This window comes from Urocitellus parryii, chromosome 10 (assembly GCF_045843805.1).
Source record: "Urocitellus parryii isolate mUroPar1 chromosome 10, mUroPar1.hap1, whole genome shotgun sequence".
NCBI lineage: Eukaryota > Metazoa > Chordata > Mammalia > Rodentia > Sciuridae > Urocitellus > Urocitellus parryii.
This window is the reverse complement of record NC_135540.1, coordinates 49235594-49261663: the sequence shown is the minus strand read 5'-3', so window position 1 is coordinate 49261663 and position 26070 is coordinate 49235594. Positions and strand designations below refer to the sequence as shown.

Below are 26070 nucleotides of genomic sequence, written 5' to 3'. Positions count from 1 at the left end.
CTAGCTTGCACCCCGCTTATCTGCAACAGAGTTTTATGAATGGGGCACAATTCCAGTAGAAAATGAAGGACCCGGGTAAGGCCCTAGAGTTGGTTCTAAAATGGTTTAACTTGAGGCATCAAATCTAGACATCAGTGAGTCACCCACATGGGTTATATATTTACATGTTCTATAAAGAGCAGTTTAGTTTGCACAGCTCCCAAGCCAGTCAGTTCCAGAACTTTCATGTTGGCCCCTGACCCTTGCTGAAGCCTCCACAGGATTGAACACACAAGAACCACCAGCCTTCCTGGGCACCTCTCCAAGGAAGGTGGTGGTGCTTCACAGAGGCAGGGAGTGAGGCTGGAGGGGGAGAGAGACTTCAGGTGAGGGAAAGGCAGGGCCCATGACATTTTTACCTTCAAACCTGAACAAGTGCACTTACTAAATATGGCTCCCCAATTTCTCTTCAATAAATGTAAATGCCTTCCTTCTGAGGCTCCTGCAGGAATGGTTTCTGGGGGTGTGCATGTGGCACTCTCATAAGACCTCCCCTGACCTGAAAGCACCATCCGTAGATGTTCCTGTTGTTAATGCAGGTGGATGGAACCCCTGCCTCCACTTCCCCTTTCTCCTCTATAAGTTTATAACAGATAGCCAACAGAACTTTTATATTAACGTTTAGGTATACAGTCACCATAGGATACAGAACATTTAAGATTTATGTATTTCTTCCTTATTCAGACATCATGATGATCACCTTGAAAATAAATGTCTGCTAATAATTGGGAAGAGAGCATGTGTCTGTAAAATAACATGTATATGGACAATATTCTATGTGACACAGCTTCTGAGTAAAAAGGTACACAAAGGAGTATGGTTAAGACTAATTTGACATTGCATCTAGACCAGTGGTTCTCAAACAGGGCTGATTTTGCACTACATGGGACGTTTGCAAATGTCTGCAGACATCTCTGGTTGTCACAACTGTTGAGATGCTAGTGGGTAGAAACAGCGATGATGCTTATATTCTGTAAGGCACTTTACAGCAAAGAATTTCTGGCCCAAAATGTCAATAGTGCAGAATTTGAGAAACTCTGATCTAGGTGAACCTGTCACTACTTGCCTTGCAGCCTCACACAGAGCAGATGCTTAGTAAAGTACTGCAGAAAAGAAACACACAACTGAGAAGGCACTCCTGATAAAGAAAGACTGAGAGCAGATTTTTGAATGCCTACATTTTGTAGGAAAATGGGATTTACAATCTCTTTGTAAACTGAAAGTTCACCCACTCTTTTTTAAATATTTATTTGTTAGTTGTAGTTAGTTGGACACAATACCTTTACTTATTTATTTTTATGTGGTGTTGGGGATCGGACCCAGGGCCTCGCCGGTGCTAGGTGAGAGCTCTACCACTGAGCCACAACCCCAGCCCGACCCATAGCTATTCTTTACAAGGAAAACTATTAGAAGGGACACTGCAAGAAAACCTCTGGGAAAAAAAAAAAAAGACCTCACAATTATCTCTCTTTCCCTCTTTCCCATCCTTCTAATGAAGAGATTCTAAAATAAATAGGTAAATAAATTTAATTGAAAAAGCCCTTTAAACTCTCACAGAACAACGAGAGGCCTAAGGACAACTTGTAATGGCCAGGTTCTGTGAGCTCTAAGTTCCTCCTTTTCTTTCAACTTCATTAAGTGCTTAATAAATATGGGTGGAATTAATGAATAAAAATAAATGGCTGGGTGAAATAATGTACTCTGGCTAAAGAGATAATGACCAACCTTCCACATTTATACTTGACTTGCTTTATTATTAGTTGCTCACTTATCTACACTTTTCACCAAGTATTCAACTCCTTGATGCAGATGTGGTTCAAAATAAAGTCTAATGCCCATAAAGTTGTTTCAGTTCTGAACTATTTTGTGACTGGGAGGCAGGAAAGTTTCTGAGTGGGTGGAAGCACCACATGAGAGGAGGCATGAAGACTGGGCATAAATGGAGATATAAACTTTTTTATTAGTCAATAAACTTACAACAAAGTTAATGCCATGGATTTGTTAGTATCAAGAATGTTACTTAGCCACAAAATACTGGAGCCAGAGAAGTAAAAAGCTCATAAAACTGTACGGGACTGTATAGCTTTTCTTATAACATTAATTCTTAAGTAGTTATCATCAGTATCAGGGCTGACTTCAATTACCCTTCAGCTGAACATACAAATAAACACACACACGTGTGACATACGGGACAGACACGTGTGTTAAAGAGTGATGGATCTGACTTTCTGGTACTGAGCATACTTCCCCTTCCCTGGCCTCTCTCTCCTGCGTTTTCTCCGATTCCCATTCTCCATGCCTTATTCCATCACTGTCCTCCCATGTCCCGGCCCCTTGTCTTCCTGTCTCCACCACCTCAAGTGTGCACATCCTAAATAAGAGGCTCAGTGCGAAACAGTCCTCTGTAGGGTGAAGAACCTCTGGTCCTGTGAGAAAAGCCAGTTACTTCCTCTCTTTGAGCTTCAGTTTGCTCACAGGCATCACACCTTTTTATCCACTAGGGTTGTTATGAATATTCAAAGTGATATTGGGTGTCACACACCTGGCAAATTGTTGGTGCTGAATAGATTCTAATTCCTTTCTTTATTGGTGCTCCTCATTTTTTTAAAAAAAATTTATTTATTTTTGTGTGGTGCTGCGGATGGAACCCAGTGCCCAACACATGCTAGGCAAGTGTTCTACCACTGAGCTCCAGCTCCAGCCCCCTGTGCTCCTGATTTTTCACCCAGGTGTTAACTTGAATGGACTAAGAGATGCCTAGAGAGCTAGGACAGAATTATTTCTGGGTGTATCTGTCAGGGTGTTTCCAGAAGAGCTTGCCATGTGAATCATTGAACTGAGGGGAAGATCTGCCCTTAATGTTGGCAGGCACCAAGAAGAAAAAGGCAGAGAGAAAATTCTCTACCCACCCCTCAGAAGGTAGGATACTCCTATTCTGCTCTTGGACATCAGAACTCCAGGATCCTCAGCCTTTGGACTCCAGGACTTATACCAACAACCTCCCCCCTACCCCTTGTTTCTCAAGCCTACCATCTTGGACTGTTACATCACCATCTTCTCTGGTTCTGAGGCTTCTGGACTTAGAATGAGCCATGCCGCCAGCACCTCTGAGTCTATATTTTGCCACGGGGGACTATACCTTCCTCCCTCCCTCCCTTCCTATCTATCCATCCATCCATTGATCTATTTTCGCCTGTTGGTCCTGTCTCTCTGGAGAATCTGGAGTAATGCAACCGCAGTCTCCTCCTATGGACTCAAGACATTGCATTTCCCTGTCTAATTACCTTTAACAGGGAAAGCACCTTTCATTCCATAACTAGAGCTAAAAGTCTCAAAATGAAGACATGACTATGGGTGAGTTTCACTTGAAAGATAAAGAGTAGCATCACATTGCTTTTCTTTTGTTATAGAACAATGATAAGAAATTAGAAAGGCCTGGGCCTAGAAGTGAGATAGATATAAGAAAAGGAAAAAAAAAAAAAAAAAAACAGAATCCAAGACTGGTAAAACCAAAGATAAATTCCCTGACATTGCAATTTTGCTGAGGGACAGCTCTGTTGAACATCTACTAACAAAAACATACCAACAAAAAATTGAAAGGATGCACACTCCTAGTGGGGAGAGTGTTGGTAACTTTTTGTCTAGGTTTTGAATTACTGAATATATAAAAACTTTTATAAATGACTGAACTCCAATTGTTGACTGACAAAACTATCCTCAGTCAATTTATGAAACATGGCACCATATTATGAAAATCAAACTCAACCTCACTTAGAGAAGACATTCTCCATTAATTCACCTAACAACAGAAGAGCATGAAGATGGCAAAGGAGCGCCCAAGCACCCCACCAACATATCACGAAGCCAAGCACTTCAAGAAGGGCCAACACATATGACTGTACTGCACAGATAGGGTGTGGGGGACTTTCAAGTTTTCAATAGAGGACTTACATATAATTTCTCATTCAATCCCTAGAAGACCTTATGAATATTTCTGTATTTTTACACATTAGGATAATGAGGTTTAGAAGGGTTGAATAAACCTATTCAAATCCTACATAGCTTGTCACACTGTCTGGATCTGAACTCGTGATCTTAAATGACATCCTATACAATCCATATACTCATTACCTGTTTATTTCCTGTAAATCTGTACAGAGCCCAAATCAAGCATTTGTTTCAAAATCTTATTAAGGTTTCAGAGAGTAAACAATATAGAAACCTTTTAAGATGGTCAAGCATTAATAAAAATTTCTTAGCTGAGGCTAAAAAGATTTTGTTATTTAATGGAAATGTTGGCAAAGTTTGAAAACCTGTCACTTTTATTGCTATGAGACAAATTGCTCTTTAAAAATTATAATACTCATGTGAACACATCTGCTTAGGGGCAAAGGCAAATTGTACTCATTTAAAGCGATTCTTTGGTTTTGCTCCTAGAAAATTGAATCTTTGAGAATCCACATAGTAGGATACTATAAACTTACTTTAACCTGAGGGTAGGACTTCTTGTTCTTCTCACTAGATGCACCAGGAAGTCCGCCATGGGATGGGCCTTCACAAACATAACGGAAACGAAATCCTCTCTGCAAAGGTGAATACACAGCCAATAAGTTTTGAGAAATACTTACTAAAAATGAGAGAAACAAAGTTACTCACAAATTTCTAATGTTCATGTGTCCCAGATTTAAAAAATATGAAACAATGAGAACATGGGGAATGAAAATTACTTTCCCCAAATTATCATGACTACCCTATTAACTGGTACCTGTGCACTGAGCTGTGGCACCTGGGTTCTCCTCCCCTGCGGCACAGATGTGGACAGTGAACGACTGGAGTTCAAGCTTTTGGATGTGATGTGCTATGGCTTGTCTGAATTAGACATTCAATTTCAAATTGCTGCTGCCAAGCTCTGAACTTTGCCATATTTAGTAAGTTATGTTTCTTTGATTGTTACTTAAAGGAATTCCTTTATCTGCTCTGACTACATTTTGTTTGGAGTGAGGGATGACACAAATATTGATTGCATCAGAATTGTAGAACACACTTTATGCTACACTCTGCATCTGGTAGGCTTCTCTCTCCCATTCAGAAGATCATATCTTTGATTTTATGATTATTCATGTAATTGAGCTCCAGCTTGAATACTAACTGACTTGAATGAATCCAAAACCAGATAGTTCCTTATACTATCTGATCAAGAAATTTTACAGATGTGGTTAATCAATAAAGTGTTAGCTGAAGCCTTTTCTATGTGAATTATTGGGGACTGATAAATACCTAAGTGCCATGTTTTTCCATCTGTACATATGAGAAGACTGTGCTAGACCATCTTTAAGGTCTCCAGTTCTAACAGTTTGTAATTTATAAAAAAGTAACTTAACTATATTTACACATGTTCATATACAGAGAAAAAGAAAAGTAGGCAAATATTAAGGAATATTTCATTGTATTTTCTGAAACACTCAGCTTTAAAATGAATAATTCAATTGATGGTAGTGTTAGTTGTTTATGACTATATAATAACTCAACTGTATGGGTTTTTCTTTTTCAATTTCACCTTTCAATGCCATAATTTAAGAAACATCTTCATCTTTCATTTACTTTTATTATGGGGCAGGTGCCTCATACTCAGTGTTGATCGTTAGTCATCAGGAACTCCCATGCTCACTATTTGCTGGTGAGGGTTTCTGCCTTATGTACTCACACATTACAGATCTGCAGCCAACATGAAGTTTTTAATGACTTTGAGCTCATGGACCAAAGTAAAATCTTTGTCTCTGTAGACTGTACTACAGTTCATTATGCCTACTAGGGTCTTACAATCTTTAAGTGGTCCAGGTGCCTTGCACTTACTTAAATCTCTGCAATTGCATCTGTAACTGTCTCTAAATTCTCTGAGGACTTCCTGATTTCCAAAGAAAATTGGTCCTCTAGATGAGAAAGGCCCCAAATAAATTCCCTTGTCTGGGAAAGTCCTCAAGGCCTACATGGGATACTCAACTCATCAAAGTAAGAACTAAAGCAACTCCTGCATATGACTCCATAGGAGACCCCAAACTTGAATACTGGTAGAGCCTTCAAAGAGAGTTTTTAGGGGCAATTCATCTGTTTCACTTCTCACAAAATTCAAATTTAAAAATGAACTACAAATTCAGCTCTACATCTTTTGGAAGCAATAGTAATAAGATTTCTAAGAGCATGAGAAAATAAGAGCATGTACTACAGTTAGTCTCCAGAACTGGCTAACCATGAAGATAGACATTTACTTGGCTGCTAATCAATTCAAACACAACTTCACTTTTAAAACTGTATTAGATAATTAACACCAAATAAAAGCACAACAGAACTGGGTATTCTGAAGATTAGTAGTCTATGCTATGACTCATCACCATCAGAGCAGGGGAAAACCTGTACCACAAAGGCCCCAAAGAAAAAGAACATTTTCTAACTTTAAAAAATAATAATAATAAAATAATTTATTAACTTTAATAGTAAAGTTCCCTTGGGGCAGTTGAAAAAATATATACATATACATTTTTTTCTTATTGACAGAGGTATCAAATTGACTATAAGTAAATAGTCAAGGCTTTATAATTTTAAAGACACTTAAAAGATATTATTCTTAGTTGCAAAAGAGCATCGAAAGATCAATGAAAAGCAATTTGTAACTTGAGGATGGAAATTCGTAATTTTTATTTCAGGAAGATAGATGTTTTCAAATGTATTGTCTAGATATATTTCTGATTCTAAATTTCTGAGATTAAAGATTTGCCAATCCACAGCCATTCATCTCAGTAACTCCATTTGCTCAAAATGAGTCACCGACCTCAAAGGCAGGGCTACATTCATCCAGTCAGAAAGCCTGACTTAAACACGACCTGCTTACTTTCACTGTAGTCAGATATCAAAACATACCACTTTGATAAACAAACACATTGCTTTACTCACATGAGTTTTTATATAGTCACACATAATGAATTGTTTTGAATTCTGGAATGACATTAACTCTTCAAACAAATCATAAATGTCAAATTTTTCTTTGTGATCATTGCGCCCCAAGAAGAATTATATGTTAAAAATTTATTATAGTGCTATCCTTATAAAAATAGGTATTTAAAAAATACTTTGGTGTGCAGAAAAAATTTTAGTTGGCTTAACAGTTTCATGGATTACTAAATTTTACAAACAGAATTTTTTGGGATGCTGGATTCCTGTGTAAAATTTCAGGGAATAAAATTCCTCTGAATGGTTGTTTAAGAAACAGGTGAATTCATGCGAGAAATCACTGGTACAAGAATTGGACATGGAGGTAAAGCAAAAGAAAATGCTTTTGGTAAACTGTGGAGTCAGGATGTGCCACTTGTAAACAACTAGAACAATGCCCCAAAGTTTCTCATGGAATTCCTGTCCCCACAACAAAACCTTTCATCTAATTTCAACCTTGTAAGGATAGTCTGGTTTTCATTCAGATATTCATGTTCTTTAAATTCTGACCAAATCTATTACATATATAATGCCATGATTCTGGAAACCACAAATGTAGTGGTTGCTTTATATAGCTCTTGACATTTAAGTTCTTATATTTATTAAATGTTACTCAATATAAAAGTGCTACACTCATTCACCTGGGTTACCTCAAAGAATACTTAGGAAAGATATTGGGTAATATAACTGCAGGAGGACAGGTATATGTATGCTTAGTTTCACACAGATATGATAAGCACATCCGTTCAGAGATTTAGTGATTGTCATTCTGTGGGAGGCTATACTGTTACTTTTATCCCCTAATAATTGAAATGTCCTATGGGTAAATATAAAAGATTCTCTTTCCTCCTATTTCACAGCACTGGAGCCATGCAGTTTCCAATAAATATTCATGCACACAGCTGAGACATGGTTTTGAGGCCATTTCCATTTTCAAGCTATCCTCTATAAAATCTAATGTTCAGAGGAAGAGCCCAATAAGATAAAATGTTCCTCTCTTTGCTGCAAAGAGACTGAGTCTAAAGCTAACACCAGAAGGAAAGGAATTCAACAATCCATTCTAATACTTTACCTCTGCCTGATACTTTAAGGCCTTAAGTTACATGTTCCACAGATAAGAGAAAAAGTCGAAACTATGAAAGCACGGAGGAAGGTTAAGAAATACTCTTCACGAGTGGACATGATTGATAAATTTAACTCAAAGGCTGTGTACTGCATGTATTTCTTTATCAGTGAAAACGATTGGAAATAACCTATGCCTTTCCTAGGAGCGCTGATAAACTAAGCTGCCAGAGATAGCAGACTACATAAGGATCTATAATTAACTGGAGTTCCACAGAACTATGCACAGAGGTTCAAGACCGTTTAAAGAATGACTAAGAGCAATGTAAAGTGGATGAACAAAGTGTTACATAATTTGGCAGCTTTGATCTTCCAGATAAGCTACTTCCTTCATAAAATTTATTTACCATTGTTTACTATTATGTAATGCTTAATATTAGATGTAGGGCTCTAACATTTCAGAAAAAGTCCCATCCCTTTCATCTTCTTACCTGTTTAGGTTGCTCTAATATTTGAAGGTATGGGCCATCTGCTAAAAACAAAAACAACAAACAGAAACCAAAAGAAACTGTGAGGCTTCTCAAATGTGGTATAAAATGTAAAGCAAGTCAAAAACTGAAATTATGTTTGTAAATTGAGGTTTCAAATCATTTTTGTACTTAACATTCCACAAGGACATAATTTCTCTTCCTCGTTTGAACTATTAAATTTCCAATATTACCCTTATTTTAATAGTAGTTTTACAGTTCTACAGAGCCACAATAAGTGAATGTATGCTGACTGGCAATGGCACACTGCCCAACTCAACTAAGGGTGCCCAGATGGGCAGGCATGGGAAGTCAATAAACTCCGCCATCTTGTCTCCCAGCACAGCATTTTCCAAAAAACACGAACATCAATTACATGCAGCAATCGCTTTCTGGGTGTTATGACATGTTATTTTTCCTTCACATCACTGGACTTTTAGTCCTTATGGGCTCAATGTGAAATTAAGGATGGAGCTAGCCATCTACACGTGTGAAAGACGCAAAAGATGATCCCAGGCCAGCTGTTTCTCCTTACGCTACGTTTCTGTTCTTTTCCCTTACCTGAATCTGGCCTTCATTATCTGACTAATTTGTTCTTCCTTTCCCCCTAATAATTTAATTTTGTCTATAAGACATTGTGAATTTTTCTTATTAATCTGTAGCTCTGGACGTTTATATGGAATTTCTTAATATTGTGCTATCATATGAACTCTTTCTAAATAAACACCCAAGCATTTAGAAAACACTGAAAATAATTTCATTGAAGTAAGGTGCATACCAATTAATAACTATAAAAGCACAACAAAAGCTACAGGCTTAATCCATAGCCCAACTATCTGACCTGAAAATTCCTGAAATTCAGATGATAATCAGGACCTCTGAGAGCATAAATATGAATTTGCTCAAAGTGAGAAAGTCACTAAGCACCATAACTGGTTTTTATGTCAAAAGTACCATAACCCATACCATTGGAATAAATTATGATGTATGGAATTTCATATTTGTTTGAATATAAATAAAGATGTTTGGTATTAAAAACATTCTAGAAGAATACTTCTGGGTCCATTTGAATCTTCACTGTTTCTACTGCTAGAAGCTTAAAGACTTATTTTGGATAAATCAATTTGCAAAAAAGAGATAAATCTGGTTGAAATTTAAAATAAAATAAAAATTAACATAATTTTTTGTCTTTTCAGCATTTTGTTGAATCAGGTTAAAACTAAAGAACTGTAGAGAAAAGGATATAATTATTTTGTTAGTGTTCAAGAAATTTATAAGTCAGCTGAAAAATGACTGAATTTGAAGTGAAATATAGATAAGAAAGGAAAAATTGGGTGTCACTGGCCAATATGGTATGTATCAGATTACTTTCTTTTTGTTTGTATGAAATTCATCCCTTAACATTTTAAAGTACTTTTAGAAAATAATCTTAAAATTTAAAAAAAATGGCATGAATTTAATTTTTGCTAAGGAAATAACACTGATTAGAAATAAAAATATTTTCACACCACTAATATACAGCCTGTAGGACAATGTAACAGATATGGAAATATTTCCTGTAAAATGTTAAAAGAACACCTTAAGAAGAAAGCTCTCTAAGAAAGTAATATTTGGATAAGATGCCATGGGAAATATATAGAGCTGGAAGCACATTTACATTAAACTTCAAGTCTCTCCCTTCTTGTTAACTCTCCTAAAAATACTTTCAGTTTTGGTGTTAGTTTTTCTAAAGGACTTAATCTTCTTTAAATATGTGAAATTCCATGTGAAATGGCTCCATTTTTCTCTTTCAGAGAACACATTTAAAGTTAAATCAACTAGAAAATTAGATTCGATATGCACATATTTGTTTTAAGGCCAACTTTCTTTTGGACATGTTTCTGTGCCATGAAAGCGGCATCCCACTGTGCATAGAAATTTAAGTTATCATAGAGTGTTACAAAACTAACAGTTGTCCCATATCCCATAGTTTTCAACAAGGAGCAGATTTACCAATGGTTTTAGATTTCTAGAAATCCAGAAGACTGAAAAAAAAATCCGTATTAAAATTCAAGTTAATATTAGTTTAGAGAGCCTCCCTAACTCCTTTAAAATTTGAACGAAACATCTCATGTATCTTGGACTATAAAAACAGAACTATGTGACTGGAATAAAGAGGAGGAAACATCCAGAAAAGATGATGGTAATACCAATCAGAAAATAAGATTTCAGAGATAATTTTGAGAGATTTTCCAATATTTACAGCAAAGTAATTTCTACAACATGAAGCTCTGACACAGAATATTCACTGAGATGGTATTTTGATAATCTTACTTCTATGTCTATAAACCTAAAGAAAAAAAAAACACTTAAAAAAGAAAGATCTTCCTCAACATAGCTCTTTGGTGTTTACAAGGTATTAAATAGAAATGTGTATACTTCCTGAGGGAAGAATCAAGTTCTTACATTTTCAATAAAACATTAATACTAAGAAAAATACTTTGAACCCCAGAATAAAAAAGTTGACAGGAAACACAGATGCTACTAAGCCATTTATTTGTTCACAGGAAGCTGACCTAGAACTCAAATTGGACAGCACTTCACAAGACCACAGATATTGTAGCCTGAAAAGTATGTTGTGGGGTAAAGACAGAAGGGCCTCTACCAATATAACTTCTGCTAGTGAAGGGCAAGTGTGGCAGATTGACTGTTCCCTCCCATAAACTCCAGAAATATTAAAGATACAAATGCAGAGAAGCATTCTGATCTAAAGCATTAATGGCGAGTACCAGAGTCACCACAGTAATTTTAAGTGACAATGATAAAAACAGGGTCATGTCTCCCCATGAGACAAGCAAATCCACAGTAAACAAAACACTTGCTGTCCACGCCAGTGATTACCAAACTTTCTGGTACACAATCTCTGTAATTCACCCACACTGATTCCGAACATCTGTTCAGTCCCACAGATGTGAGGGGTGAAACAAAATAGAGCCCTCAAACCATGCTTATGCACAAATCAGTAAAAAAGAGGCCAGATGAGGTTGAATGTTTTATTACATATGAGATTAAACAATTTGTCAATTCAGATAACAAACATAGTCATGTTCTGAGAGAAGATTATTATTGTAAATTTTGTCCAATTGGCCAGAATGCAAAGCTAAAAAAGATTTTTTTAAATATGTTTTTTTTTTTTTTTTTTTTTTACTGAGTTGATCTTTATGATGTTTCCTTTGGCTGGCAGGAATACAACAGACTGTCATATATATATGTTTTTAGAACAGAGCTGAGGAGTAGAGACCACTTTGCATGAGTGTGGGACAAAACACAGGAATTAAAAAAGAACTGAGATAGTAAAATTGGGAGAAAAAGGAAATCCTTATATTGAGAAAAGAAAATCCTCTGAATTGTCCTAGCAGACAGAGCAACTGTGGTTGCTAACATAATAGATAAGTGAGGTGAAACAATTTTGTGCAATTACATGTTGAGAAAAATGTATTGAAAGATGGGTTTTTAAAACATAAATCACTATTTCCTTTCTATTCATATCCCGAATTTCTAAGACTATTAGCAAAGCTTGATTTTTTTTTTTAAGTGAAAGTAAAACAATAAGGCAAAGGTGATAGCTTTCTTACCTGTAGGCAGTGGCATCTCCGGGGGAAATAATTCTGGATTAAATATAGTATGAGGCAAAGGATTCAAATGAAATATCTGTAAAGAAAAAATTACAAATTATGTAATCATTACTTTTCCAACATTATATTAAGAAAGTAATGTTGATATACCTAAAAATTATAAAAATGAAAACTCAAGGAAAAACCCAAAGCCTGAAAATATTTAAAATCAAGATTTAAAAGAAAACCTTATAAGACTAATTAAACTCTCATGTGTGTGGAATTTGCAAAATGAAGAGAATGAGAAGGATAAGCTAGCTAGAAATCCCTAAGGCAAGGCTCTGGCTTGCTTACTAGTACATCTTCAGAGTCAAGTATATGCTCATCACAGAGTGGGTGCTTAATAAATATTTCAATCCAGCGACATTTAACTAGTGAGCCACATCCTCAGACCATGTTTTGAGACAGGGTCTTGCTAAGATGCTCAGAGGCTCACTAAGTTGATGAAGTTGGCCTTGGACTTGCAATTTTCATGCCTCAGCCTTCCAAGCAGCTTTGACTTTAGAATTCTGACCTCTAGACTATAAAAGATAAATGTGTGTTTGTTCTAAGCCACAAGTGGGTGGTCAGTACTTATAGCAGCAACACAAAATTAAAACAGTAGGCACACAGTATATTTAGAGGAAATTAAATTCTACCTTGATAAGTTACTACTTATTTGGATGATTTGGAGCTAGTACTTTCTTAGAAATACAAGAATATAATCCTGGGTTGGGGCTGTGGCTCAGTGGCAGAGCACTTGCTTAGCATGTGTGAGGCACTGGATTCGATTCTCAGCACCACATTAAAAAAATAAACAGATAAAGGCATTCTGTCCATTTACAACTACAAAAAAAATTTTTTAAAAAGAATATAATCCTAAAATAAATATTTCTTTTATGATGGCAAATATATCTCTAATCTAGCCACTCAATTTCAAGGCCTGAAAGAATTATTGACAGCAGCTCTGGAACAATATCAGATAACTAAAAAAGAGAATTTTTCAGTCCAAGAAGCAGATAATTTTCTAAGGTAATAATTATTATTCCAGCCTGGCACAGTGGGTCATGTTTGTAATACCTATAATCCCAATAGCTCATGAAGCTGAGGCAGGAGGACATGAGTTCAAAGCCGGCCTCAGCAACTTAGAGGGGTTCTAAGTAACTTAGTGAGTCCCTGTTTTGTTTTGTTTTTTTTTTTTAATTTATTTATTTTTTAATATTTATTTTTTAGTTTTCGGCGGGCACAACATCTTTTTTGTATGTGGTGCTGAGGATCGAACCCGGGCCGCATGCATGCCAGGCGAGCACACTACCGCTTGAGCCACATCCCCAGCCCATGAGTCCCTGTTTCAAAATAAAATATAAGGTACGAGGTATGAAGCTCACAGTGGTTAAGTGTCCCTGGGTTTAATCCCTGGTACCAAAAACAAAACAAAACAAAGAAATTTATTTTCCATTTAGTTCACATCTGTTTGAAGTGTTTGTGGATAACATCGGAACCAACTGTACTTCAGTTTTTATGATAGGTACTCTCTTTAATAGAGAGTACCCTCTTCTTATTAGTAAATTACTGAAGGCTCTTGGGTACTTAAGAACCTAGTCAAATCAAGAGTAAGAGAAGCAGTATTTAAATAAATAACACTTTAGTTGTTAGAGTTGCAAATTTTCAATTGAGGAACAAAAAGTGTGCTCTACTTCAATGCTTCAGAGTAAATCTCATTGATGCTATTTACTGTTTGCTGAAAAGGAAATACAGGAATAAGAAAACACATTCTACAAAAAGGGGCCCCACCTTACCAGTATCAGAGCAGAAAGGCTGACCTAGAAGAAAAAATTTCCTTTCCTATGGGCCTGGAGGTGGCTAAAATGGCTAAACTGATAGCAAAAGCACGAAAAGATAACACTGTGTTGTGCTGCAGCTTCTAGTATCAGATTGGGGTGGAGAGCAATCTGCAGCACCCACAAAAGAAACACAGAGGATATCTCATCAAGGACATGTAAACCTTAGGAAATACAGGCCGTGAAGCTCAAGACAAGAAAACAACAACAGCGAACAGAAACAAAACAAAACAAAAATGCCAACAAAAAAATCTTCAAGGTCCTCTCCCCTCAAAAATGGAACTACAAGAATATGCTCCACCCTTGTTGCTAACGAGCACAAAATTGCCTACATAAGAAACTTTCAAAATGAATGTTTTCAGCAGGTTTTACTCTTGTGTGGCATAAAGGACCATCTCTGATTGATAAGATTTCCTGTGTATAGAGACAGGAAAGCCTGGTTTAAAAACCAAGCAGAAACAACCCTCATGCTGGTTAGAGTTTGCCTTTAATTGTTAGAAATCACGTATTAAAAGTGAAAGGTAAAACAAAGGGTTTTGATAATATGAGTAGCCAAATGTCTTTCATTCTGCAATCAAAGAAAATGTTCCTAGATTTACCTGATATTGCCATTTTTGCAACAAAATTGGAAAAGAGCATCCTAATGTGGAAAGCTACTCATTCTTCCTAAATCAATCAGAATATTACATCAAGATTAATGACTGCGGGGGTGGGGGGGTTGGGGGGTGATGGAGGTGTGGCTCAGCGGTAGAGCACTCGCCTAGCATGTATAAGGCCTTGGGTTTGGTCCATAAATAATATAAAGGTATTGTGTCCAACGACAATTAAAAAATAAACATTTTTTTTTAAAAAGATTAATGACTGCTCTAAGTCTACTTTAAGGGAGCAACACCAGATTCCTTAAAACTTCTCACTTTTGGTTCCGTTTTCTGGCTAATTCTGTGCATGAGTAATTTTGGGAAATCCATTGTTTTAGATGATTGCCATTACAATTTAAATGAGAAATGATAATGAATATTGGACCAGCATGTCCTGGTACCTTCGGTTCTCTCTCCTGGTCTATCCTAGAAAATTACATCCTTTAAATCTCAGCTTTTATAGACCTCTTTGGAAAGTCCTCCCTAAATGTTCATCCCCCAAGTGGCACCCAGTAATCCCTCTCAACACTTCAGTCCAGCTCTGTGCAGATCACTACTACTATAGCATTTATTACCCTAGGGAAACAATGTCTCCATCCCTCTTATTAGAATGGCAGCTTTCTGAGACTAGACTCTATGTACCACTTATTTGGTTTTCTGTTTGTTTTGGTATTGGCCATTTTCACCCAGAGGTGCTTATTACTGAGCTGCATCCCAGACCTTTTTATTTTATTTTGAGACAGGGTCTGGCTAAGTTGCTGGACTGGCCACAAACTTGTGATACTCCTGCCTCAGCTTCCTGAGTCACTGGGACTACAGGCATGTACCACCATGCCCAGATATTTTACTTATTTTTGTATCTCTACTACATCAAAGTTCTGGTACATAAAAATGCTTCAGGAGCATAATAAATAGAAGAGAGAGAAAGAAGCAAAGTGTTAGTAACCAGCAAAGATTTGTTGGAATCTTTCAAAGTAAAAAAGTTAGGGAAAACCAAAAAAGAACTCTAGTATTCCTTCATGCTGCTAATTTAAAAGAAAGAACAGTTTTGTGCTCCCAAAACATGTTATTTAAACATGTAATATTTAAAACCACAGTGAATGTGGAGCTTTCTATTTTTCAAATGAAAAGTGAGGATGGGGATGCTTCATAAGTGATTTTTCACTTAGAAGAGCTGATTAGTAGCAGTCAACACTTACATAATGATCTTCAAATTTTAAGTCCAAAAGGTTCTTTTCAACTACACAACTCTGGCTCCTCAGTAGAAGAGTTTTACTACATATATATAATATATATATATATAGATATATTAAATATATATTTTAATGGGCTATAATGTTAAATTAAATGTAAAAATGTTTAATTTCTATTTGCTATATATATAATATATATATTAAATATATATTTTAATGGGCTATAATGAACTGAACTATGTTAAATTAAATGTAAAAATATTTAATTTCTATTTGCTGGAACTTATGGATGTGCCTTTATTTGGAAATAACATTTTTTCAGATAAACAAGATAAGATGAAGTCAGATTAGATAAGGGTGGGCTCTAAATCTAATGTCTGATACCTTTTAAAGAAAAGAGAATCATTGTTACTGCTTAATTTCTACTAACATTTGTTTAAGATGGGAGTTCAGAATAGATACTATTTTGATTCGAATTTCAACTGTCTTTGCACTAAATAAAATTCATCATATTCTTTAAGAAAAAAAGAGAGAGAGAGATTCGGATGCAGACACACAGTAGGGGAAGGGGCATGTGACAATAGAGGCAGAGATTGCTGGAATGCATCCGGGAGCCAAGGAATGCCATGGAGTGAGAGCATCAGAGAGGCCACCTCAGAGTCACAGAACCAGTCCCCTCAGAGTATCCAGAAGGAACCAACCCTGCCAACACCTCGATTTCAACCTCTAGCCTCACAAACTGTGAGACTCTTTTCTGTTGTTTCAAGTTGCAGATTTGTGATCATTAGTTCCGGTAGCCCTAGGAAACTAAGGGCTATTGTTTTAACTACAACATCAACAATATTTATACAATAAGACTTCGTAGCTTAAGTGACTCATTTTGTACGACATGTCTTCTCTAACCTTACCTGGAAGGACAGGGAAACTGAAGAAAAAATTTAAAAGAAATATTTACTAATTTTAGAGTTGTATTGATATTGAATTACTATGTTTGCCTGTATCCATTTTGAAAAGTGAATCCATTTAAATGAAATTAAAAAATAAATAAAATTAACAGTAAGATGGTAACACTTACTTGTTCAGGCATTCCCCCGTATGGATTGTTTCCTGCCATTCTGGAGCTGTATAATAAAAACAAAACAAAACTGTAACATTGGGGTGAACCTTAAAAATTCCATCAACATGGAATGCATGATATGGTAAACTGTAAATTCTATGAAGATTAAATACAATCCTTTTAAAGACCTTTAGAAGGAGGACATGATATAGTTCCCCTTTGATATCTAAATCTAACAGCAGGGAGATTGCATAATTAAGGAATTGCCACTTACTATGACACAGAACCTCTTGCTGAGCTCACACAGTGTCCTGAGTTTGGTACAAGGGGTCTACATCCTCTCTATAAAAACTATGCATACTTGAGGCCATTTCTTTGTGTCACCCTCTAAACTTCAAGAATTTACAGTTTGGGCTTTTAGGTATATTATTTTTCGGCCCTCATGAACTCTGTGATGTTCTAAAACTGTCTCCAAATTTTCTGCAAGTCACTCCAGTTGAGAAGTTCAAAGGGCCTGATCAGAGTTTTGCATAGCACCGGGGAGGACGGCTACAGTCTGCCAGGCTCTGTCTTCTATTGCATTCCATTGAAGCCATTTTCCTGCCACTGTCAAAGTGGAATAGAAACTCTGTAATATCAAAAGTATATTTAATACACAAAAATAAGAGCCCTTCTTATCAAGGCTATGGATCTCAACTTACTTAACTCCAGCCAGGTATTATTAATACACTGCAGGCCCTAGCAATCTTGTTTGACGCTGCGAGTCCCGATAACATGAAAATGATCGCATAAAGATAGTACCTAAAATCACGTATCATTAGGGATTCACTTCATTCAGAGATATCCTTTCGTTATTTTAAATATAGGTTATTTAGTTGAAATCTACTTAGATCAAGTTTAAGCTACGTGACATGGAAAAAGTGTCTTCAAAAGCAAATATTAATTTCTGAGACAAATTTATCAATTTTTTCCACAAAGCCTATAAATCATGAAAGGACACCTGGGATTGCAGCTGAGAATGTTGTCTACCCACAAGTGCTCTCTCCTATTCCACAGCAGAAGGGGTGGAGGAAGGGACTGTGACAGTTCAGCTAGAATTGCCACATACTTCCCGGGTTAGAGATGGCCATTTGACAAAATGCTCACCGATGGAAAGTCATAACTACTGCGGGTTTAAGGTCCTTGAGAAACTCCCTCCACGTTTTCCTTCTCTTTCCTAATGGATAAAACCCAGATGAGGCTTCTACCATGCAGGTAACGATGAACAGCCCAGCAGATGGCTGATAAGTAGGAGGTACCAAATCTGGGTCCCTGAACGACACTGAATGACTGATGGAGAGAGACAGCTTCCTGAGAATTCTCAGGGATGCAAGGCAGAGTCCAACTCTAACAAAAGGGAAAAGAACAGCTCCCAGTCTATAGAACAGGAAGTCCAGGCAGATTGGCAGGGAAATATTTGCTTCCTACAAGAAATAGTGAGTGCAGATATTCCAACAGGTGCAATTAAATACATATCTATTAAGGTAAACAGTTTAAAAGAGAAAATTGACTTGATATAGTAAAGAGAAATTAAGTAATTCAAAATTCAAGAGTTCTTTCATGCCTGGGTGGGTGACCTTGATTAGCTAACTCACTGTGGCCTGTTATCTCATTTGTAAAAATGAGAGATTTGGATGGAATGGAATTTTGAAAAGGGTAGAATTTTGTTGAGCTTGGAATATGTGCTAGCTAATAAATGGCTATCCAAAGAATACATGCTCTAAGTCATTCTTTGGTAAACTTGAATTTTTGTATGCATTTTTAAGTGGATATCTACATTAAAACTCTGTATACATATTTTTGATAATCATATTTCTATATTAAAGAATCATAAATTTCAGTTACATGGGGAATACCAGTAAAAAATGTCATATTGAAATTGCACGTTAATATCAGTTACAACAATCTTTTTGAAAACCCTTAAACTTAGACCACCCAGGGGGTCAAACTTTCACAAAAATTTTAAAAATATTCTTTTCATTTTAGACTTTCCATTAATCTGGGGTGGTGTCCTGATTCTTTCCAAATAATCTTGACCCAGAGTCTTCCAAAGTATAGGTGAGATGGTTGACGTACTGAACCAACAGAACCCATTCAGTTACCTATATGGCACTGATTTATGTATATACTAAAACTGTTGATGATTTCATATAACTTTAAGTGTGGATTTAACATAAAGTAGCCTTCACTGTAACTTTAAAAAGTCAACTCAACTTCCTTTAGCAGAACTGACACAGATTAAGTATCGTGATCACATTGTAGAGAAAGCCTTAATGAAGAGCTCCAAATTATAGGTATGTGGACAAACCACCAAATTAAATAGTCTTCCCTCCAATAACATCCCACTACAAGATTTATGCACTAGTGCATACCTATAAAAAATAGTTTTAAAAACCCTACAGCAACTTGAGAGACACCTGGGTGAATGTTAAAAACTGAACTTGTACCACCTTCAAAGATAGCTGAATTCACTGAGAAGAACTGAGAGGTAAGAGCTACTCCTAGGGTGATGTCAATGCTAATTCAAATTTTAAAATAAAATGTCAAAAGAAACCAAGAATCATTTGGAAAGAATGAATCATAAAGTAATATTTGCATTAATTGTAAAAGCAGGCTTTACTTCTAAAATGTTGAAATACCAACTAAGCTTTTAGAACTGAAGGATTTGAAAAAACCAGGGAAAGCCCCTTCAGTCCCCCTGGTCCCCAGACCTTCCCCTCGCTTTCCTTTTGCTCAGTTCTGTGCTTTTGAGGAAGGACCCTGAAACAAAAAAGCAGATACTGAGTCGTCTGGGGAGAAGATGGGTCTAATCTCTGCATCTCTCCTCCCAACAACAGTGAGGTTTTTTAGGAAGATTTTCATACATGAAAAGAGAAACAGAAAATGTAACTAGCTAGCAATAAAGAAAATATCCAGTGAACTGTTATTTTTCTATAGGAAAAGCAAAAGGTTACAACTAGCCTAGTTCTGAATATGTGATGAGTTCAATGAAATGCCCAGTGGGTTACTTTCTACGCCCACCCCAACACCTCAGGGGCTTCTCTCTGAAGAAAACTAGACTGAGTGCATTAACTTCAATTTTTTCAAACTCATTAAAATGATTTCATGACTCACTATGGCTCACAATTTTCAGTTTGAAAAACAGAATTTTAGGTGCCATCCAGAAGATACAGTGGGAATTAGATGAAGTATCTCTGTATTCAAGAGTATATTCAGCCTCAACACACACCATTTATGTGCAATTTTAGTATGTCATCTTGCATAGCAATAAGGATGAAACTCATAAGAAATAAAGCTGATTTTTTCACCATTTCTGTAAGGTAATAAATATATAAAGAAAAAGAAATCTGCTGAAGCCTCTTTTTTACATAGGAATTTGTTAGAAAAAGCATGATATAAGATAATGCACATGCGCACTGCATATAATGTAAAACATTCAAGTAACTGTAACTTTTCTTTCTGTAATTTCAATTTCAGGAATTATCTGAGCAAGTACGCAAAAAAAAAAAAAAGTAAGTATAAGGATAGTCACTGCAGCAAATAAACTAAAACAATCTAAATTTCCTTTGGTAACAAATTGTTTAACAGTTGCCTAACTGTTAATGAATAAGTTAAATATTATGCAACTGTTAAAAACAATAATTCAGATATATAAAATGACACGAAAACACTCATTTAATTATATATTGCTATATATTGCTATATTTTAATTTTCTAACTCAATTATATAATTGGAAATATATCCTTAACAGGAAAAAGAAAACAATAAAATTAATAAACCTGTCCTGAATTTAAAGTTTAACTTTGACATCTTTTTTTTCAAATTTAAAGAATTCAGTTTATCAGTTTAACTTTGACATCTTAATGATGACATATAGTGAATAAAACATGAAGTATGAATGAGCCCAAAATTTCTAAGTACTCCTGGAATTCTTTCATAAGAAATACAATAGAAAAAAAATTTAACTTTAAAATGTCTGTTCATTTACATCTTGCTGATACTATATGGTGCTAGAAATGATGAAAGATAAGATAAATGATGAAAGATAAGAAAGACAGTAGACTTGTTTTTTTCAGAAGAGATGATTTCCAAAAATTTTTTAAAAGACTAATTATTTGTATGCTACCATACTGAGATATGTATAGACACAGTTTTCATTTTGTTCTACTCCTCTCTGCATTTTTATACTGGTATTGTTTCATTTGGGTATAATGTGACCAACTAAAATGTGGAATATCTACCTAGTGACTACGAATACATCATGCTCAGCGCTGGTAAAGATAAGGTCCCTGCTGAGGATGGAATGTCAACCTACCAGGGATGGCAGACACACAGAAAATATTCAGCTGGTTAATTCATGCATAGCCTATTAGCACAGTGAATGATTTCCTAGCAAATGTTAGCCATTTTAGTAGAAGAGCATACTAATCTGTTCATAAATTATTAAAAGAGCAATACAGACAGCAAAAGTTTTTAAGTATTCTGAGAAGAATCAAGTATTTTATTTCTTTTCCATCTACATTTACAGGTACACGGCCATATTATTTCTCTGAAGTGATTATGTGTCACTGCTGAATAAAATGTTTGCATTTTGTCCCCAGGGGACATCTGGCAACCAGGAGTCATTTTGTGCTGTTGTGGGCGGTCCTAGTGGATTTTAGTGTAGAGAGGCTAGAGACACCACTAAACCTATACTGCACAGGACAGCCTCTCACATTAAACGATTTCCCAGCTCCAACTGTTAATAATGCTGAGAAGAAACCCTGATGAATGCTATGGCACCAGGACAGTACTTCTGTTCACACAGAGTAAGAACTAAACTTTACTGACTACCTCCCATGAGAAAGGAACTGTAGACAGTGCTTCACATGTTTCACTTAATTCTCACATTAATCCTAAGGAATACTGATTGCCCCGGCTGAGAAACTGAAAATTAGAGAGACTAAATCATTTGCTCAGGTCGACAGAGTAATGCTGGCTAATCTGTCTACTACCACGTTTACTGGAGGTAGATGTGATTTTCTTCTTGACTTCATTATTTTAATACAGACCTTTGCTCCGGGTCTCCCAAGTGTTCTACTTGGAGCTGGTCTACTTGCAATGGTAGCTGCTATAGCTGGAAACTTACAAATAGAAACTCACAGGACCAGTCACTTGTGCTTGTGGAGAAGTGGCTGCTGTCTCCCATGATAATAGCCAACATTCAAGTTGTTTTTCCAGGGAAAGCTCTCCAGAGAAGAATGTAAGGAACTGGTTTAAACCAGCCCCCAAACAATCAACCCCTCTTCTAGATGTCCTGGAATGAACTTGCTCTTTACAATCTCACTATAATGCTATATTTGCTCCAGAAACTCCCAATGCACCATTTTTGAACATATGAAGAAGATGATCTCAAAATGCACCTTCATAGAAATGTGTGCTCTTTGACATACAGACAAGTCTCCCCAATTAGATTCCCTTGCCTCCTTTTTGGAGGAGATACCACTTTGGGAGTCACCCCATGCTCTCCTTATTTGCTGCCAACCTTCTTTCACTCTCTGATTTCCTGGTTGTGCTCATTGGCTCTGCACCCACAAAACAGCAAAGCCTTAGTCAACACATTATTTGGTTCAAGTAGCATAGCCTGAAAAGCCGAATAAGACTCTGACAATGTATGAAATTCAAATGAGTTATTTACAAGAAATCAATTGTGAAAATAAAAACACCAAATAATATCAGTTCAAGTGATATTTTAAACCTATATGCACATATGAAAATATATACATATATATAGAGAGAGAGGAGAGAAATAGAGAGAGATATGTAAGGGGGGATGATATCTATATATCTCCATTCATTGGTAAATTTCAAAGGAGAATAAAGATATTCTCTCTGAAACATGTCTGTAGGAAAAACATACTCACTGACCATATTACAAAAATATATACAAATTTAAAGCTAAATTTGAGCTGTGCCAGTATTGGCAGCCAAGAGGGGAAAACCAGTGGTTGTTGTGGCACATGCTGTGCACTGTGTGACAGGTTTATTTGAAATGTTACCTGGATGTTTTCCTTCCTTCATTAGTTTACTCATTCATTAAAAAACAGTTATGCCTACTGTGTCCGCTTCCAAAGACATGATGCTACACAATAAGAAAAACACAGTTCCTGTACTCACAGAACTTATAGTTGTGGTAGAATGAAATAATGGTCACATTTTTTTTTTTTTTTTTTTACACTCACCCAACAGAAGGAAAAATATCTATGTCTCCATGCTTTGAATCTTGGCAGTCCTGTAACTAGCTCTGACCAAGAGAATGAAGGAAAAGTGTGGGTACTGCACACTGGTTTCAAAAAGCCTTGCAGTGATCACATTCTTTCTCTCTTGGAACACTGCTGCTGTGTGAACCAGCCTGGGCTAGCCCACTGGAGGATGAGAGACCATATGGAGCAGAAAGGGGCAAGGCTGGCTGAGGCTCCCCTGGACTAAGCAGCACAGGCTGAGCAGGCGAAAACTTCAGAGATCAGCCAGGCAAGTCCAGACAGATGATTATACAGCCCACAGACTTGGAAGAAATAATGAATGCTGGTGTTTCAATTTGCTTTGTGGCGATTTCTTATGCAGCAGAAGTTAACTAATGTAACACTTTAGCAAGTAGGAAGATGAACAGGTTAAAAAAAAAAAAAGTGCAACCTAGTAAGTGTTAAGGGAAACGGAGAGTATGTGGGGCATGAGTTAGCTATCTTGGTAATACAATTCAGTAATTACACTCCTGCACTGACTGGCTTTTATTCTTATTGTCTTATTCAATTCCCAACTGAACAGAAGAAACAAGTACAGTTCGTCAAAAATACTTTGCTGTGAGAACAAAATTAGAACTGTTAAAATTTTCAAAGTGCAAATATTATTCAGTCACTTTTAACATTAAGTAATGATGACATTATAAAATAAGTGATGATGTTTTAAATTTCCTCCGCTTTCTAATCTCTAAAACCAATTTATCATTTCTTTTTTCTTAATATATTAATTTTTTAGTTGTAGATGGGCACAATACCTTTATTTATTTATTTTTATGTGGTGCTGAGGATCAAACCCAGGGCCTCGCACATGCTAGGCAAGCACTCTTCCACTGAGCCACAATGCCAGCCCCCAATTTATCATTTCTGATGCAGTAAACCCTATTCTTGACTCCCCAATTTCTGCCAATATGTCATTCTCAAGCATCCAGTCAATAACCAATTTCTTCAAGTTGTGTCTTGACCTTTCTTTCCTGTGCATTTCCACTGGCACACCCTAGGTAAGACCTTTATTGCCTCACCCTGAATCACAATAACAGCTTCCCTACTGTTCTTCCTCACCATAGTCTTTCTTATAAATCTTTCATATTTTTGCTATATTACTTAAAAGATTAAGTCCAAGGACCACAACCCCTCATATCACACAATCATCATATTATGTTAAATGATATTATAGTATAAGCATATTATAGCATCACTTATTACCGTATTCCAACCAAAACTATTACTTCAGGCAGACTGGTTATTCAAAAACGTCTTGCTCATTTCCATCTCTTGTGTTTGTTTAGTGTGCCCTACATCCTGAAATGCCATCTTTCCTATCTAAGTATTACCCACTCTTCAAGGCTCTACTTAAATCCAACCTTAACCATAAAACCTTGTACTTTTCCTTATAATTTATAGCCCTGTAATCCACATTAGGTCTAGAATACTTACAGTCGTGGTGATTCTACACTTTACAGCACGTGTTCTACTGCAACTTAATTTTTCCTATATATTTAAAATCTTCTTAAGGGAGTATAAGTGCCTAATATAAATGGGAGTTTTGCTCTTCTGTACTTCCCAACCAGTAGACATAAGTATTTTTGATTAATATAGTATTGACTGTAAGAAGCATTGAAATATCAAATTTGTGAAAATATTGACTCCTGGTTTTGATCCTGACAGATTAACAGTTATCTGAACTTGTTCCTTTACCATGTTCAACTGCAAAACTACACAAAATACTTAATGCAATAGGTTAAGACACTGAACAACAGATATCATAGTGCTATATATCACAGGCTATCAGCTCCAAGTCCATCCTTACTTTTTGAACCATGGTCACTTTCTACATGGAGTAGAGCCCAAACAGAGAGCAGCAATGTCACAGAAAAGGTTTACAACAGGAATAAGAGCCTCAGAAATCTGCATAGAGGTCACCTCTAGTCGTTAGCCAAATATTAAGCCATGCTAGTGCAAGACAAGACCCTGAAAAGCCAACTAAAAAGCAAATATTCAGGATATAAGAGTTGAATTCAAGAGGTTACATGGTGCTGAGAGACAATGAAATTGCCACATCCCAGGGTGGAGAGACAATGCTGAACATTCTAAGCATTCAGTTGTGACAGCTCAAAAACCATGCAATGAGAGTTAGGAACACACCCTAAAATTACAGCTATTCTAAATCCATCTTATAAAACCAGTTGATTAACCAGTAAACTTATTGCCTATTACTACAAATTCAACACTGCATAATGGAAGACAAAAACACAAGCTTTCCACAGTGTAATATGTAAAGGCACAATTAAAAATTATAAAGCCTGCAAAGAAACAGAAACATATGACCCAGAAGAAAAATACAAAACAAATAGTGAGATTAGCAATGAATGATTTCAAAATAGTTAACAACAATATATTCAACAAGTGTAAAGGCAAAGATGGATATAATGAATGAACAGATACAGAATCTTAGCAGTAATAAGCAAACTTTTTTTAAAAAGAACTAAATGGAAATTCTAGAACTGAAATGAAATTTCAGCAAATGGATTTTTCAAGAACTTTGATAACATAGAAGAAAGAATTAATAAACTACATCAATAAAAACTCTCCAACTTGAAACATGGAGAGCACGCAGAAAGAAATGAAGACTTGCTTGAGTGGTCTAGGGCAAAATATCAAGTAGTTTACATATTTGTAATTTAGAATCCCAGGAGCGGGGGGGGGAAAAAGATAGGGCAAATATTTGTACAAATAATGACTGAGAATTTTCCAAAGCTGATTTTTTTTTAAATTGGCCTAT

The 26070-nt window shown here is 36.1% G+C and overlaps 1 protein-coding gene across 2 annotated transcripts in view; it reads right to left on the bottom strand.

The window, feature by feature from the left end:
* The window catches only part of Nfkb1 (nuclear factor kappa B subunit 1), a 117347-nt gene that overhangs the window by 78895 nt on the left and 12382 nt on the right, over window positions 1-26070 (bottom strand). Inside the window, exons 2-5 of one of the 2 annotated variants that reach the window (XM_026398133.2) lie at window positions 16992-17037; window positions 12227-12302; window positions 8577-8617; window positions 4524-4622 (exon numbers count right to left, since the gene is read on the bottom strand). In XM_026398133.2, coding sequence (XP_026253918.1) covers window positions 4524-4622; window positions 8577-8617; window positions 12227-12302; window positions 16992-17030 — 255 coding nt within the window. In that variant the 5' untranslated portion in view covers window positions 17031-17037. The remainder of the gene's footprint in view (window positions 1-4523; window positions 4623-8576; window positions 8618-12226; window positions 12303-16991; window positions 17038-26070) is intronic. The other variant, XM_026398134.2, reaches the window with a different exon arrangement.